This window comes from Mirounga leonina, unplaced genomic scaffold (assembly GCF_011800145.1).
Source record: "Mirounga leonina isolate KUSES-001 unplaced genomic scaffold, KU_Mleo_1.0 Mir_201, whole genome shotgun sequence".
Lineage (NCBI taxonomy): Eukaryota > Metazoa > Chordata > Mammalia > Carnivora > Phocidae > Mirounga > Mirounga leonina.
In genome coordinates, this window is record NW_023270504.1 from 7,253,588 (window position 1) to 7,270,591 (window position 17,004).

Genomic DNA, 17,004 nt, shown 5'->3' on the forward strand with positions numbered 1-17,004 from the left:
CCTGAGCTGAAGGCAGTCGCTTAACCAACTGAGCCACCCAGGCGCCCTAAAATTAATAAATTTTATTAATGGTAAAACTTGTTCTTTAAAAATTATACATCTTGTTTAATGAAGCTATTAAATATGCCTCATTATTTTAAAAACCATGTTTTAACACATTATGAAACAGTGACTTGAAGGTCTGGTTCTAAATCTAACTTCTTCTATTTTCTTTTTCTTCATAGCACTTATTACCATCAGCAAAGGTTTTGTTTTGTTCATTGCTTTGGCCCCAGCATATGGAATAGTGTTTGGCCCATAGTGTGTAGTTAATAAGTACTCACTGAGAAACATTCTTTGAACACAATACCATATAATGGTGTGTTATTGTGCATCCCCTTCCCTATTCTATGTTCAGTGGCTTCATGTTGGTAAAAGTGTGACTACTTATGCCACAGAAATCAGCAGAGCTACAAATCAGGGCTTGACCTATTGTTTATTTTCTTTCCTGGTTGTCTATGCCTATGAAAACAATGGACAAAATATTAATAATGAAGATTAAACTTAAAAGCATGGTGCCTATAGTTGTTATATGGTAAACAGCACAAAAATTGAGCAAATAATCCTCTAATATTAAAAAAACGATTTCAGCAAAGTCACTAATATTTAAAAAATGAAGTTCTGACACTGAGTCTTCATGATTTCACTTTCATCTTATTAATGTAAAGGAAAATGCCAACCAACATTCATATCAAAACTATGCTCGGAGCTGGTTGTTAAACACCGACCAGCACACCACCGTCCCTAGCCCACGTGGACCTACAAATGTGGCCTCAGCTGCCTCCCTTCCTATCGCTATCTCCCGTATGTAAGATCCAGTCACACTGTTCTTTGCCAAATGCCCCCAAATGCCAAGTTTTTCATACCTCAAGGTCTTCACACTCATCTTTCTGTCAGGAATTTCTTCTCAGGGAGTTGTACATAGCTGGCTCCTTATTCAGGTCTCAGATCAAATGTCACCTTAGAGAGACATTCTCTGAGTATTCTAAAGTAATTACCTCTTCCTAGTCCCTGTCCTCATTCCCTTTTATTGACTTCATTGCACGTTCTACTACCTAAAATATTTATTAATTTACATGTTGACGGGCTGCCTCCTGTCACTATGATATAATGTTCACTAGAGCAATGATTTGACCGCCTGTCTCCAGTGTACCCTTTGCATTTGGTATGGTGCCTAGCACATAGTAGGTACTCAGTAAGTAATTATTGACTGATGAAAATCCAATTAGAGACTACTGTGCTGGCAATGATATCATGCTGGTCTCTACCAGTGCTACTTAAGTGTAGCAAATATGCAGCGTTTTCTAAAACCAAGATTATGATAGAAGCTATGAGAAAATGCAAGTGGAGGAGAATCTCCACCAACAGAATTTCAGCACCAGTCTTGGGCACTGCTGCCCAGGACATCTGTTCTCCTCCACTCTCCTTGCTCTTTCCTCCTCTTCTGCTCCCAGATAATCTCCTACTTGACAGAAGAGTCTAAAGCAGTGGTTCTCAAAAAGAACAGAGAGATTGAGAAAGCTGTGAGGCTGCCAAGTTTAGAAGCAAAGAGTAAGATGGTACAGCAGGGAGTAGAGGGTGAAGTCAAGTTTTACAGAAGTAAAACATGGTGACACTGGGCACTAACCATGCACCAAGACAAAGACATGACTAAAATACCAGTACTACGTAAGACCATATGGAAACGCTTCTCTTCCCAGAAGGAAAGACAAATTAATCTGAAGATCTTTTTAACTGTAGTTGATACATAATGTTACGTTAGTTTTGGGTGTACAACATAGGGACATGACAGATCTATCTGTTATGCTTCCCACAAGCGTAGCTGCCATACAACACTGTAACAGTATTACTATATTCCCTATGCTGTACCTTTTATCCCTATGATTTACTCATTCCATAACTGGAAGCCTGTATCTCCCACTCCCCTTCACCCATTTTGTCCATTTCCCCCTCCCCACCTTCCCTCTGGCAACTATCAGTTTGTTCTCTGTATTGATGGGTCTGTTTCTGCTCTGTTTATTCATTTGTTCTGGTTTTTAGATTCCACATATTAAGTGAAATCCTATGGTATTTGCCTTTATCTGTCTCACTTAGCATAATATCCTCTAGATCCATCCATATTCTTGCAATATTGTTGCAATGTCAAGATCTCATCCTTTTTATGGCTGAGTAATATTCCAGTGTGTGGGTGGGGGATGGGGTAACTGGGTGATAGGCATTAAGGAGGGCATGTGATGTAATGAGCACTGGGTGTTATACACAACTGATGAATCACTGAACTCTACCTCTGAAACTAATAATACACTAAGTGTTAATTAATTGAATATAAATAAAATAAAATATTCCAGTGTGTGTGTACCACTTCTTTATCCATTCATCTACTGATGGACACTTGAGTTGCTTCTATATCTTGGCTATTGTAAATAATGCTGAGATGAACATAGAGGTCATATATTCTGCAATGAACATAGAGGTCATATATTTTTTCAAATTAGTGTTTTCATTTTGGGGGGGTAATTATCCAGAAGTGGAATTATTGGTTGATATGGTATTTCTATTTTTAATTTTTCAAGAAAACTCCATACTATCTCCCAAGTAGTTGCAGCAATTTACATTCCCACCAAAAGTGCACAGTCCTTTTTCTCTAAATCCTCACCAACAGTTGTTTTTTTGACTCTAGCCATTCTAACAGGTGTAAGGTGATACTTCATTGTGTCTTTGATTTGCACTTCCCTGATGATTAGTGATGTTGAACATCTTTTAATATTCCTAGGCCATGTTAAGTCTTTGGAAAAAGGTCTATTCAGGTCCTTTGCCCATTTTTAAATTGGGTTATTTCTTTGATGTTGCATTATGTAAGTTATTTATATATTTTGATATTAACCCCTTATTGGATATATCATGTGCAAGTATCTTCTCTTGTTCAGTAGGCTGTCTTTTCATTTTGTTGATGATTTCCTTCACTGTACAAAAACTTTTTATTTTGATGTAGTCAAAATAAAAATAGTTTATTTTTGCTTTTGTTTCCCTTACCTGAGGAGACATATCTAGACCAAACTGTTGTTAAGGCTGATGCTCAAAGGATTACTGCCTATGTTTTCTTCTAGGATTTTTAGGATTTCAGGTCTCACATTTAGGTCTTTCATCCATTCTATTTTTATGTGTGGTGTGAGAAAGTGGTCCAGTTTCATTCTTCTGCATGTAACAGTCCAGTTTTCTCAGCACCATTTATTCAACAGATTGTCTTTTTCCTGTTGTATATTCTTGCCTCCTTTGCTGTAGGTTAATTGACTATATAAGGGTGGGTTTATTTCTGGCTTCTCTCTTTCTATTTTTGTGCCAGGATCATACTGTTTTGACTACTATAGCTTTGTAGTATATCATGAAATTTGATATTGTGATACCTCCAGCTTTGTTCTTTCTCGATTGTTTTGGCTATTCGGGTCTTTTATGGTTCTATACAGATTTTAGGATTGTTAGTTCTAGTTCTGTGGAAATGCTGTTGGTATTTTCATAGGGATTGCACTGAATCTATAGATTGCTTTAGGGAGTATGGACATTTTAACAATATCAGTTCTTCTAATCTATGAGCATGGTATGTCTTTCCATTTGTTTGTGTCACCTTCAAATTCCTTTATCAATGTTTTGTGGTTTTTGAGGTAGAGGTCTTTCATCTCCTTGGTTAAGTTTTGTGTTTTTTTTAAGATTTTATTTATTTGACAGAGAATGAGAGAGAGAGAGAGAGAGAGAGAGAGAGAGAACACATGAGAAGGGGGAGGGTCAGAGGGAGAAGCAGACTCCCCACTGAGCAGGGAGCCTGATGTGGGACTCGATCCCAGGACTCCAGGAGCATGACCTGAGCTGAAGGCTGTCACTTAACCAACTAAGCCACCCAGGTGCCCCCTCCTTGGTTAAGTTTATTCCTAGGTATTTTAATCTTTTGTGTGCAATTATAAATGGAATGGTTTGCTTAATTCTACTCTCTTCTACTTTGTTATTAGTGTATAGAAACACTACAAATTTCTGTATATAAATTTTGTATCCTGCAACTTTACTAAATTCATTTATCAATTCTAGTAGTCTTTTTTTTTTTTTAAAGATTTTATTTATTTATTTGAGAGAGAGAGAATGAGAGACAGAGAGCATGAGAAGGAGGAAGGTCAGAGGGAGAAGCAGACTCCCTGCTGAGCAGGGAGCCTGATGCGGGACTCGATCCCGGGACTCCAGGATCATGACCTGAGCCGAAGGCAGTCGCTTAACCAACTGAGCCACCCAGGCACCCCAATTCTAGTAGTCTTTTGGGAGAGTTTTCTATGTCTAGTATCATGTCATCTGCAAAAGTGACCATTTTACTTCCTCCTGGCCAATTCACATACCTTTTGTTTTTCTTATCTGATAGCTGTGGTTAAGACTCCCAGTACAATATTGAATAAAAGTGACAAGAGTAGAATATCCTTGCTCCTGATCTTGGAGAAAAAGCTCTCGAGTTTTCAGCATTAAGTATGATGTCAGCTCTGGGTTTGTCACATATGGCCCTTATTATGTTGAGGTATGTAACCTTTAAACCTACTTTGTTGAGAGTTTTTTCCCATGAATGGATGTTGAATTTTGTCAAATGCTTTTTCTGTATCTATTGAGATGATCATGATTTTGATCTTCATTAATGTGATGTATCAAATTCATTGATTTGCAAATATTGAACCATCCCTGAAATAAGTGCCACTTGATCATGCAGAATGATCTTTTTAATGTATTATTGAATGTGGTTTGTTAGTATTTTACTGAGGACTTTGCATCTATGTTCATCAGAGATATGGCCTGAAGTTTTCTTTTTTTGTAGTGTCTTTGTCTTGATTTGGTATGGGAGTAATGCTAGCCTTATCAAATAAACTAGGAAGTGTTCCTTTCTCTTCTATTTTTTGGAATAGTTTGTGGGGAATAGTTATTAACTCTTTAAATATTTGGTAGAATTCACCTGTGAATCCATCCTGGACTTGTATTTGTTGGAAATCTTTAAATTACCAATTCTATTTTATTACCAGTAACTATTCTGTTAAGATTTTCTATTTCTTCCTGATTCACTTTTGGAAGATTGTATGTTTCTAGAAATTTATCCATTTCTTCTAGGTTATCCAATTTGTTGGCATATTGTTTTTCATAGTAGTCTCTTATAACCCTTTGTATTTCTGTGGTGTTGGCAATTACTTCTCTCTCATTTCTGATTTTATTTGGGTTCTCTTTTTGATGAGTTTGGCTTAAGGCTTATGAATTTTGTTTATCTTCTCAAAGAACTAGCTCTTGGTTTTATCTTTTCTGCATTTTTTAGTCTTTATTAATGAAAAGCAGAGCAGAAATAATTTCCTTCCTCTACTCACCTTGGGCTTTGTTCTTTTTCTCATTCTTTTAGGTGTAAGGTGAGATTAAGATTTTTCTTTTTTTTTTTTCAGGTAGGCTTGCATTGCTATAAACTTCCCTCAGAACTGCTTTCACTGTGTCCCTGAAATTTTGTACCATTGTGATTCTATTTTCATTTGTCTCCATGTATTTTTTTAAAAGATTTATTTATTTATCTTGAGAGAGAGTGAGCGGGGGGAGGGGCAGAGGGAAAGAATCTCAAGCAGACTCCCTGCTGAGTGCAGAGCCCTAGGTGGGGCTCAATCTTACCACCCTGAGATCATGACCTGAGCTAAATCAAGAGTCAGATGCTTAACTGACTGAGCCACCCAGGAACCCCTGTCTCCATGTATTTTTACATTTCCTTCCTGATTTCTTCATTGCCCATTGATTGTTTAGTAGCATGTTGTTTAGCTTCCATGTGTTTGTTTTTAAGAATTTTTTCTTGTGATTAATTTCCAGTTTCATACTGTTGTGGTTGGAAAAGATGTGTGTGTAATTTTTATGCTCTTAAATTTATTGAGACTTGTTTTGTGATCTATCCTGGAGGATATTCCATGTGCACTTGAAAAGAATCTGTACTCTGTTTTTGGATGAAATGTTCTGTATGTATCTGTTAAGTTTATCTAGTCTAATGTGTCATTCAAAGACACTGTTTCCTTATTGATTTTCTACATGGATGATCCATCCATTGATATAAGTGGGGTATTAAAGTCCCTACTATTATTGTATTACCCTCCATTTCTCCCTTTATGTCTGTTAATATTTGTTTTATGTATTTTGGTACTCCTATGTTGGATGCATGAATATTTACAATTATTCTCTCCTCTTGTTGGATTAATCCTTTTATCACTATGCATCGCCCCTTTTGTCACTTGTTATGTACTTTAACACTTTGTTAAAGTCTATTTTGTTTGGGATGCCTGGGTGGCTCAGTTGGTTAAGCGTCTGCCTTTGGCTCAGGTCACGATCCCTGCTTGTGCTCTGTCTCTCTCTGACAAATAAATAAAATCTTAAAAAAAAAAAAAGTCTATTTTGTTTGATATAAGTATTGCTATCCCAGCTTTTTTTTTTTTTTTTTTGCTTCCATTTGCATAGAATATCTTTTTTCAAGCTTTCACTTTCAGTCTGTATGGGTCCTTAGGCCTGAAGTGAGCCTTTTGTAGGGAACACGTAAGATGGGTGTTGTTTTTTTTAATCCATTGAATCACCCTGTGTTCTCAATTGGAACATTTAGACCCTTTATTTTTAAAGTAATTATTGATAGTTATGTATTCATTGCCATTTTGTTTATTGTTTTCTGGTTGTTGTTGTAGTTCTTTTCCGTTCCTTTCTTCTTCTCTTGGTCTCTTCCCTTATAATTGTTGACTTTCTTTAGTGTTATGCTTGGCTTTCTGTTTATTTTTTGTGTACCTCTTATAGGTGTTTGGTTTGTGGTCACCATGAGGTTCATATATAACATCCTAAGTATAGAGCAGTCTATATTAAGTTGATGGTCACTTAAGTTTAAACACATTCTGAAAAATTTTTTGCTCCCCTCCCCCATGTTTAATTTATATGTTGTCATATTTTATATCCTGTTATTCAAATTTTCTTACTTCTAAGTATGGTCTTTTCTTTTCCACTTCAAGAAGTCCCTTTAATTTTTCTTGTAATGCCAGCTTAGTGATGAACTCCTTTAACTTTTGTTTGCCTGGGAACTCTTTATCTCTTTTTTAATTCTTAATGATAATCTTGCCAGGTAGAGTATTCTTGGTTGTAGGTTTTTTCCTTTCAGCACTTTGAATATATCATGCCACTCCTTCTGGCCTGCAAAGTTTCTGCTGAAAAATCAGCTGATAGCCTTATGGGGTTTTCCTTGTATGGTACTTATTGCTTCTCTCTTGCTGCTTTTAAAATTCTCTCTTTAGCTTTCTTTAATCTTTGACTTTTTAATTGTGATGTGTCTTGGTGTAGAACTTCTTGGGTTCATCTTCTTTGAGGCTCTCTGTGCCTCCTGAGTCACAGATCTGTTTCCTTCCCTGAGATAGAGACTTGTTCAGCTCTTATTTCTTCAAATAAGTGTTCTGCTCCTTTCTCTCTTCTCCTTCTGGGACTCCTATAATGTGAATGTTTGTTTGCTTGATGTTGTTGAAGAGATCCCTTACCTATCCTCACTTTTTAAAATTCCTTTTTCTTCTTGCTGTTCAGCTTGGGTGCTTTCCATTACCCTATCTTCCAGATTACTGATCCATTCTTCTGTATCCATTAATCTATTGATTCCCCCTAATATATTTTTCATTTTATTTATTATATTCTTCAACTCTGATTAGTTGTCTTTTATATTTTCTATCTTTTTGTTGAAGTTCTGAGTTCTTCCACCCTTCTCTCCAGTCTGTGAACATCTTTATGATCATTAAACTCTTTATCAGGCATATTGCTTAGTTCTTTTTCTCAGGTTTTGTCTTGTTCTTTCATTTGCAGCATACTCCTCTGTTTCCCTGACTTTCTGTGTTGTTTCTATGAATTAGGCAGAAGAGCTATTTCTCCCAAACTTGAAGGAATCATCTTGTGTATGGTTTTTCCCTGTGTAGACTCTGTATCTGGTGACTTTGACTGGTTGGAACTGTAGCTGATATCAGTGGGGGCCCTAGGGCGCTCCATTCTGGAACTGCCCTAGAAGGATGCCTGGAGCTTAAGTGGACATGAGTTGAGGTGGTCTTAGGACTATCTGTACAGAGAGTGCCCTAGCAGGACAGCTGAAGTGGGTGCAGGCTAGTGGGTCCTGAGTTTCTCTACACAGCACCCTGGTAGAATAGCTGAAACTGAAGTGTAGGCATGGGCTGGGGCAGTCCCTGGGCGCTGTGCACAGAGGTGCCCTGGCAGGGCAAATGGAGCAGAGATGGGTATGGGCCAGATGTTCTGAGGGTACTCTGCACAAGGGGCACCCTGGTGGGTTGGCTGGAGCTGAAGTGATGTAGGCCTCAAGTGTTCCAGCATGCTTTGCACTGTGTCACCTTGGCAAGGCAGTGGAGCTGTAATGAGTGCTGAACAGGGATGTCCTGTTGGGCACTATTGTGGGGCTACCTTAGGGCTGGTGTGAGTTAGGGCTCTGGGGCTCACTGACTGACAGAGAAGGCTAGCTCGGGCACCCAGACCTTGCTCTCATTCATATGGTCAAGGTGGAGGGGGAATGTAAACTGTGGTCCTCACCAGCCCCTTTGACCTGGAGAGAGTTCCAGTAGCTCCCAGCCCTTTGGCAGTGTGGTAGGGCTGGTTCCTGTATATTCTAGTTGCCTTTTTAGACTGTGGCTTTTTTGTGTGCCCCAGTGCAGACAGATCTGCTCACAGTCCCTTAGTACTATCCCTCCCCACTACAGTTCTCAGTGTTAGGGTTTCCCTTTATTACTGTGCCATTCTGTATGTGGTCTTTTACTGTGTGGAAGCTGTTCGGTCAGCACTCAGATCTTTTTCAGGAGAAACTGCTCTATAAATAGGTGTAGGTTTGGTATCTGTGAAGGAGGTGAGTTCAGGGTCTTCCTATGTCAACATCTTGGACCAGAACTATTACTCCCTAATTTGGTAATCTTTAAAACACTTACAAAACCTGATAATTTAAGACTTTACTCAACTTATAACTTGTATAAAACACCATAGAGATTTCAGCCACATTAAGATAGTTGCATTGGCTGCCATGTTTTTCTCTCTCATGGACTGCTGTATAGATTAGGTGATTCACTTATGGTTGGATCTACTCAGTATGGTATTGATTTACCTCTACTTAAATCTAGTTAAATCCTGTACTACAGTCCAGGGTCTACATGGAGTATGACCCTTATACCATCCACACAGAAGGAATATTCCTGCCCTTGGAGACTAGTTCCATATTATTAGCCATGTCAAATATAAGATTAATATGAGATTAACATGACTGACTTGGGAAGGAAGGCAGAGGAAACAGGCACCCTGAGGTAATGACAATACCATCTACTTGCACTATCCTAAGAGTTTAGGTGCATTATTTCTAATAATATTCATAACAACTCCTAACATTTACCTAGTGTTACTATGCTAGAAACCAGGGTAAGCACATCACATATATTAACTCCTTTAATCCTAATAACCACCCTAGGAGGGAGATTCTATTATTTTCTTTCTACCACTGAAAAGAGTGAGATCAAAAGGATTTAGTAATTTATCTTGAGTCATACAGTTACTCACAAGTTAGGATTCAAACCTGAACAGTTTGGCTCTGGAATTGATACATTTACCTACCCCACAAAGCCACACAAGGCTGTGGATAATCTTGTTTTACAGAGAAGGAAACTGAGGCTTAGAGGGATTCAGAAACTTGTTCACAATCACAGAGCTAGGAAGTGACAGGACCAAAATTTGATCCCAGTCAGCTGCATTCCACAGCCTCTTCATCACCAGGTCAACTATGACTTCCACCCAGGAGGCCTTACAAGTGACTTTAGACAACCCTTGCCCACTCAGAGCCAAGGGCACGAGGGCAGCAACTGACGGTTTACAAATAGATCCTCTCTTACAACTGCTGGTTCACTCTGTTTGTTTCTTTATAGTGTAACGTAAGAGTAGGGGGTTTAGGTTTGAGTGTGAGTTTTACCAATTTAATTCAGTGGTAAGCATGGTGTTATCATGGGGAATAAAACACTTAGTACAGTATCTGATTTGGCACAGGTACATGCTTAATAAGTACTGAGTGATTATCATCTTAAGTGGTCACCAAAAAAGATTTGACCAAAACTTGTAAATAAATTGAATCTTGCAGCTCAGTATAAATATCCTTTTCAAGGATGGGAAAGCAAATCTCACATTAAAATTTGCATAGGAAATCCTGTATCTAATAGGTTAATATGTTCTTAGGCAAAAAAAAGTGTGAGACATTTTTCAGTCCCCAGAATTTCTCAGTCAAGTAAAATAGATGAGTGTTAATTAAAAATGTAAATAAGACAAATCTATAAAAGAAAACAGAACTAGAAATATTTACCAAAGAACCAAAAGCATTGAAACTACACCTGGAATGTCTTAAGAAACTTTCACCAAAATTAATCAAATCAGGCTCTTGCAGTTTTTTTATAAAAGACTTAACTTTCATATTATAAAACAATGAAATATAACTTTTGTTATGAAATCCCAATTTCTTCCCATTTGAATGCCCCCAAACTGCAATTTCAACACCACCATTAAAATCTTGGGCAGTAAAGGGCCTGCAATTACCTGATAAATTTGAAAGCTATGATGAGTCAATCTAAATAATTCTGGTTAAAAAACAATCTTGTTTCCTTGGGTGCTTTTGGTCTCAACTATTTGCCTTGACCACACACTTTATTATTTCTGTATGGAAAGCTTCTAGGACATTAATTTTATATCCGTGCCTTAAATCACTTGGTATTTTAAAATGATGATACCTTTCTTCTTTGAGGTGGATAAGCATTCACGCTCTTCTTTGACAGAGATTTTACAACTCTTCATCCGACAGAAAAAGGATCGCCTTGAGCCAGAATACACATGAGTCCTTCCACTGTGGAAATTCCTGTGAACTTGCAAACCAGCTTTCATAGCAGGAGGAGGCAAGAGAACAGGTAGAAAAGAATATTTTCATATAGATGGTAAGAAATGTCAGGAGACACATTTCAAAATTATTACTTTTTATAAATTGAAAAAGAAAAATGGTTATTTAAAGCAATGACATCATTATATGGTAAACCATAAAGTGAAATACACCAAAAAGAGCATTTGCCAAGCAATCATATTTTTATAATTTATAAACACTTGCAATTTATCTTCATTTTTTCCCTAGGGATGGAAACAAAGGTAATCCAAGTGAAATGAAATTTGAGGTTTTTTTCATTTAAAAAAATTTTTAACTTATAGTAGTAATCAATGGCATAAAGCATCATTATATTATAAATAATTGGTACTAAGCATTTGCAGAGAAGATAAAGGATATTTACACTTCCAAAGCACAATTATACAAGGTCTTTCATATTGAGTAGACCTAACTCATATAAGAAAGAGAACCGTCTCAGCATATAGCTGAATAATGGAAACCCCAGCAATTTTTTAAATCCCAAATGATACTTTCTTGTAAAGACTTTATTAACATATGAAAAACAGTGAATATGAAGCAATCACATACTCCCCCCTGAACAAAGCATCTTCATATGAATATATTTGTTTTGTATGTATATATAAGAATTCTCTATTTAGTTATATTGTTTTTTGAACTCTCAGGTTAATGATTGTAAAGTTCATTAAATTTCCTCATGATAAAACCGTAATTAGCTAATTTTTCAAAATATTGTATAGCTGTGCTTTTAAGTAATAATTATATTTACATAAAAGTATGGGCATGCTGAAATGAGCACTTACTTTTGGCATCGATCAGCTTCTCTCTCGGTGAAATATCAGAAGAAGAAAGTTGCTCCTTTACTTTGGCAACATCTTTTGGATGTAAGAAGTCAAATAAGCTTTGTCCAGTCAAGCTAGCCTATTTATAAGGTAGATGTTCATTTAAAATCAGTACCATAATTTTTCTACATTTCTTCACACAACCATATGGTAAATACTGTTAAAACTGCTTTTTCTTAGGCTCAAAGATACATCTACCACTCCATGTGACATTAACTTAGTGTTAAAAGCAGGGTGATACTTGTAGATAGAAATACATGCACACAAAACCGTATATGGAAACAGACAAATCACAAATACCTAATCACTAATATTCGGTGAACTCTTGTTAACATCCCCCAATTCATTTGTTGCTTCTAAGTCATATTATGATTTACTTTAAATTTTTCTTAACCTTGGTAAAAGTAAAGAGACTGCATGCAATATGGAAGCCACAAAGTATCTGTGATTTTATGGTGTGACTCAGATTTAAAAAAAAAAAAATCAATGTACTATTAAACAAAGTCCAACCTAGAACACCTCCCACTTCCCATTCCACTTCTCCCAGTATGTACAGCATTCCCACGTCTATGTCTTTGCTTATATGGTCTCATCACCTAGAATTCATTACCCCTTCTCTACAAACTCATAGTTCCCTCGCCATTCTAACCAATTGGCTTTTACTCCCCAACTCTCAACTTGGCAGGCGAGAATTCTACCACTGAACCACCAATGCCCAACTCCCTCAACTTGAAATGTCTTCCTCCCCTTCTCTGCTCATCTTAACGCCTAAGCAGACATTCTATTTTGTATATGAAGCCTTCCCTGACCCACAGTGATCACCCCACCTTGTGAAATCCTTTATTACCTAAGTAGACATATTAGACAGAACACATGGACCAGCTGGACAAATGGCCAAGTAGCCAAGATAGCTTGGAAGTTAGATATCTCATATTTTAAATAATAGCATTTTATAAATCAATCTACTGTGTGAACTCTATGCTTCAAAGCAAATCAGGTTTCTGAATCTGAAAAGCTAAGGACCATACCCTACATCATGGGGATTCCAAAGTCCTCCTGAGTAGTCAGTATATCTCTTGAATGGTCTGAAATGCTAGGTCAGTGCCCAGTGGGATGAGATTCCATGTCACTAATTTGGAACTTAAATGTTATTCTGAATTGTAAGTTATCTTTGTGTGTGTGTGATGTTTTCTGTTTCCTGTTAGGAAATAGAATAATCAAGTCTTGACCTGCCTTTGTGTCCCTGATGCAGCTACAACCAGCTGCATGATTCATTTGGTTCTTACTCCTTCTGTATGTAGGCTCATAATACCTCTTCTTCTGCTATTTAACTCATTATCTGTGAATCTTATATCTCCCAAATTTTCATGTTTGGGGAGAATATAGGTGAAATTATTGGGAGTTATTTAAGAGTAAAGCTGTGGTCTATCTGATGTATATTTTAAAAGTGACCACAGGTGCTAGTTTATTCACTCTATTGGATTAGTGTTAGTGCTAGAGCTTTTGAGTAACTAGTTCAAATTAAATGGTGCTCAGGAATGAGGAGGTAAAGGATTATAAAAGTAGTTAAATAAAAGATGAATTTTAGAGTTTGTTGCCAGAGCTTAGATCAAAAGCTGTTATGCAATGCATATAACCTAATAATAAATAATAATGCTGTCTTTTGGAGGAAACAGAAGGACAGCTAACATTGTTCTGACAGTCTCAAATGTGACAGTTATTTTGTCTCTACATCGTAAGGGATAGGTGTAATCATCATTTCCCCTTTTTACATAAGAGAAAGTTGCAGCTCAGGAAAATTAAATAGCTTGCTGGAGGTCAGGAAGTGAACACCCTTATCAGAAATAAAAATCCATGGGGTGCTTGGGTGACTTAGTCATTAAGCGTCTGCCTTTGGCTCAGGTCATGATCCCAAGGTCCTGGGATCGAGCCCCACATCTGGCTCCCTGCTCAGCGGGAAGCCTGCTTCTCCCTCTCCCACTCCCCCTACTTGTGTTCCCTCTCTCGCTGTGTCTCTGTCAAATAAATAAAATCTTAAAAAAAAAAAAAGAAAGAAAGAAAAACCCATAGTGTTTCCATATATTTCCATCTCTCTGGGAGTTCTAACCTAGCAGAACCTAAGCACCCACAGCCCAGGGGGAGGATAGGGTTCAGGAAGAGAACTCGGAAATATGTGTTCGTTCAAAAAAAATTAAACATTGTGTGGAAAATGTCTTCAGTTTTGGATACCTGATCATAATTAAGTATTTTGGAGACTGATTTAGAAACGAAGAGAATTTTTCCTCTCTCACATCCAACCACAAATAGGAAGCCTTCTGCAGTCTAGGATTTAAAAATATAAAAGTGAATATTTTTAAATATCTTCTGTTTTTCTTACACACATTCAGATACTGTGAAAATTCCTATAGCAATAAAACAAAGTGGTCAGAGAGCTAGTAAAATCAGGACATTTTCTTAAGCTATAAAAGGATTGATGAAGAACATCAAATTGAACCCCAGTCTAAACTAGTTTTTGACATGGAAAGTTTGGCTACGGAATATTTGATTGAGATATTTTCTAATACAAAAACGACCCATCCCAAATTCTATACTGCATATAGAAACTATAAAGATATCAAAACACAGCATTAACAACTGTCCGGGGATGTGCTTAGATGAAGGGAATGTGTAGAGCGGGCACAAGGAAAAGAGAAGACATTCTACAATATACTTTTTAAATAATAAGGTGTCGCTCATTTAAAATGAAACTTAAAAAATTCTAACATCAGTTACTCCCATTGAAATCTGCCCAGTATATTCCTTGTGAAGCAACTTCTAGGGAAATGGATATATATGGACACAGGATGAGTCTAGCACCCCACTGGACATTCCCTTGATTAATTTCTACTAACTGGAAACAAACATGAGGTGAGTTAGGCAGACATATTCTAGAAGGGCAGAACCCATGTTATGTTAGGACTGAAAAAACACACTTAAAGATTAGTGAGAAAGCTTCCAAAGCATACTGTACATTTTGCTAACTTTAAATATCTTCATCTTAAAAAAAAAAATCCTTACATTCCTATCAGAAATATTATATTTAAATTCAGCTGTTCAGATAAAAGAGCTTTTTAAAAAATTTAAAAGAAAAATAGACAAGTATACATATGAAGAATCTTTCTGTTTAAACATGCTGCAGTTTAAAGCCCAGGAGTCATAGCACAAGATCAAGACATTTTATCACCTCCTGGGGGCAGGATAAGCCAATGACATGGTCATATTTTCCAGGTCAAATAAACCTCTAGACGAGTGAATCTGAAAACCCATGCATATGAAATGATGAGAACAGAAATGCCAAAGCATCGACTAATAGCTCAGTAAGCAGTAACTGGCTAATGTGCGGAGAACAGGATCCAGAAGAGAAAAGGATACAAGGTAGATGGCTTTGAAGGAGGTGGTGACGGAGGGGAACAGACCCCATGGCATAGGAGGTGAGTACAGCAGGCAGTGTAAGTTTAGGATTAAAGACGAGCTTTGCTCCATACTTTGGAAAGTGCCTATCCTCTGTCTCTACTTTCATCAGCCCAAACTAAGACACGGTTACTTAGGCAACTTATTTTTGTAGGAAGGGAGCTGTGGTGTACGAGGGAACCCTGAATGTTGGCAGCCGGAAGCAAACTGAAGAAAAGCTGCCTCCCATCCAAGTAAAACTGAAAGGACAAACACAGCTTAGACAAATATAACTCTTGACTTACCTTAAGGATTAAATGTCTGAGCTCATTATCCTGAATAAATGAAGGTCTATAATTATCTCCTGCATAAGAATTTGTCATACCTAAAAATAAGTCCAAAAGTTACGGAAAATAGAGTTGGAAATGTAGGGAACTGCACACTGTTGCTGTTGCATTGAAGACGGTACTTTCAGCACATTCTACAACTTTATCGTAATCATTCTTTCATTATTACTAGATTAAGATGTCCTGCTTTTATACTTGCTAAGTTCTTGGATCTTATTCCCTTATACTTAAATGTGTAGACAGTAGGAGCTGGATTTCAAAAAAGAACTAGATTCTTTTTAATACTATAACAACATGCAACAGTATTCAAGAATCTAGCTAGAATTGATAATTCCGCTTCTTAAAACTGCTCCCGGGCACCAGGGTGGCTCAGTTGGTTAAGTGTCCAACTCCTGATCTCAGCTCAGGTCTTGATCTCAGGGTCGTGAGTTCAAGCCCTGTGTTGGGCTCCGTGCCGGGCATGGAGCCTACTTAAAAAACAAAAAACAAAACAAAAGAACTGATTATGTGAATTACCCTAAAGAGGAAGATTGTGGAACTTTAAATCACTTCTATGGATTCATACAATTTTCCCATATGGCGCTTTAAAAATCATATGGAGATTTCTGATAATATATAAAAATGTATAAAATATAAGTGAAATAGTTCATTTTAAGCCCTTAGCACAGAGTTTATTGTATTAAAATAAAAGTCTCTAACTGAACAGCCGACAAAATGAGGAACCAGCAGGTAACGACCTAGGTAAACCTTTCAATGAGAGAAATAAGGGAAGCGCCGAATCATCACATTTGCCTTAAAGGCATCCGCCCACCTCAACAGGAGAAAGCCGTTCGTGGCCACAAGGGGGCGCAAGGGACAGACCACCAAGCCAAGGTGCCTTGTCCCCAGATAACCTCCAGGCAAGGGTAATTCACAGGTAAATCAATTTTCCCTCTCTTATCCTTCTCAACTTCTCCTAACCCCAAGCCCCTCTTCCTGAGGACAGCAAGAAAAGTTGCTTTTGCAAGAGAAAGATGGGTTAATACCCTGAGAGGTTTTTGTTGTTGTTTTCCCCACCCTGGGACATTTTAACCACACAGTGGCCCTTGGATGTATTTGCAGCTCAAACTCACAAAATACCTAAGTGCTGGAAGAGAAAAAAAACCCAGAAAATAAAAAATACCTAATGGTCTGACTTGATCGTTTTTTTTCAGACCGGTAGCACCCTTATGAGCCTGGCATAAGCAAATGAAAATCCCTGTCAGAATCTACCTTAGGTAGGTCTCCAAGAATTCCCTCAAATGATTTCTTGTTATTATAAATGACTACATAGCAACCTGGTGGGAGGGAGTTGAGAAAGAGCAGAAAGATACAGACCGAGTTCCAGACCAGGGTAGAGCCA

General features: G+C 37.5%; 1 protein-coding gene across 7 annotated transcripts in view; it reads right to left on the minus strand.

Moving 5' to 3' along the window:
- The window catches only part of ARNTL2 (aryl hydrocarbon receptor nuclear translocator like 2), a 104,009-nt gene that overhangs the window by 28,178 nt on the left and 58,827 nt on the right, over positions 1 to 17,004 (minus strand). For 6 of the 7 annotated variants that reach the window (XM_035028012.1, XM_035028018.1, XM_035028013.1 and 3 more), the window contains 4 exons: positions 15,582 to 15,661; positions 14,077 to 14,169; positions 11,809 to 11,926; positions 10,845 to 10,988 (listed from right to left, as the gene is read on the minus strand). In XM_035028012.1, coding sequence (XP_034883903.1) covers positions 10,845 to 10,988; positions 11,809 to 11,926; positions 14,077 to 14,169; positions 15,582 to 15,661 — 435 coding nt within the window. The remainder of the gene's footprint in view (positions 1 to 10,844; positions 10,989 to 11,808; positions 11,927 to 14,076; positions 14,170 to 15,581; positions 15,662 to 17,004) is intronic. The other variant, XM_035028014.1, reaches the window with a different exon arrangement.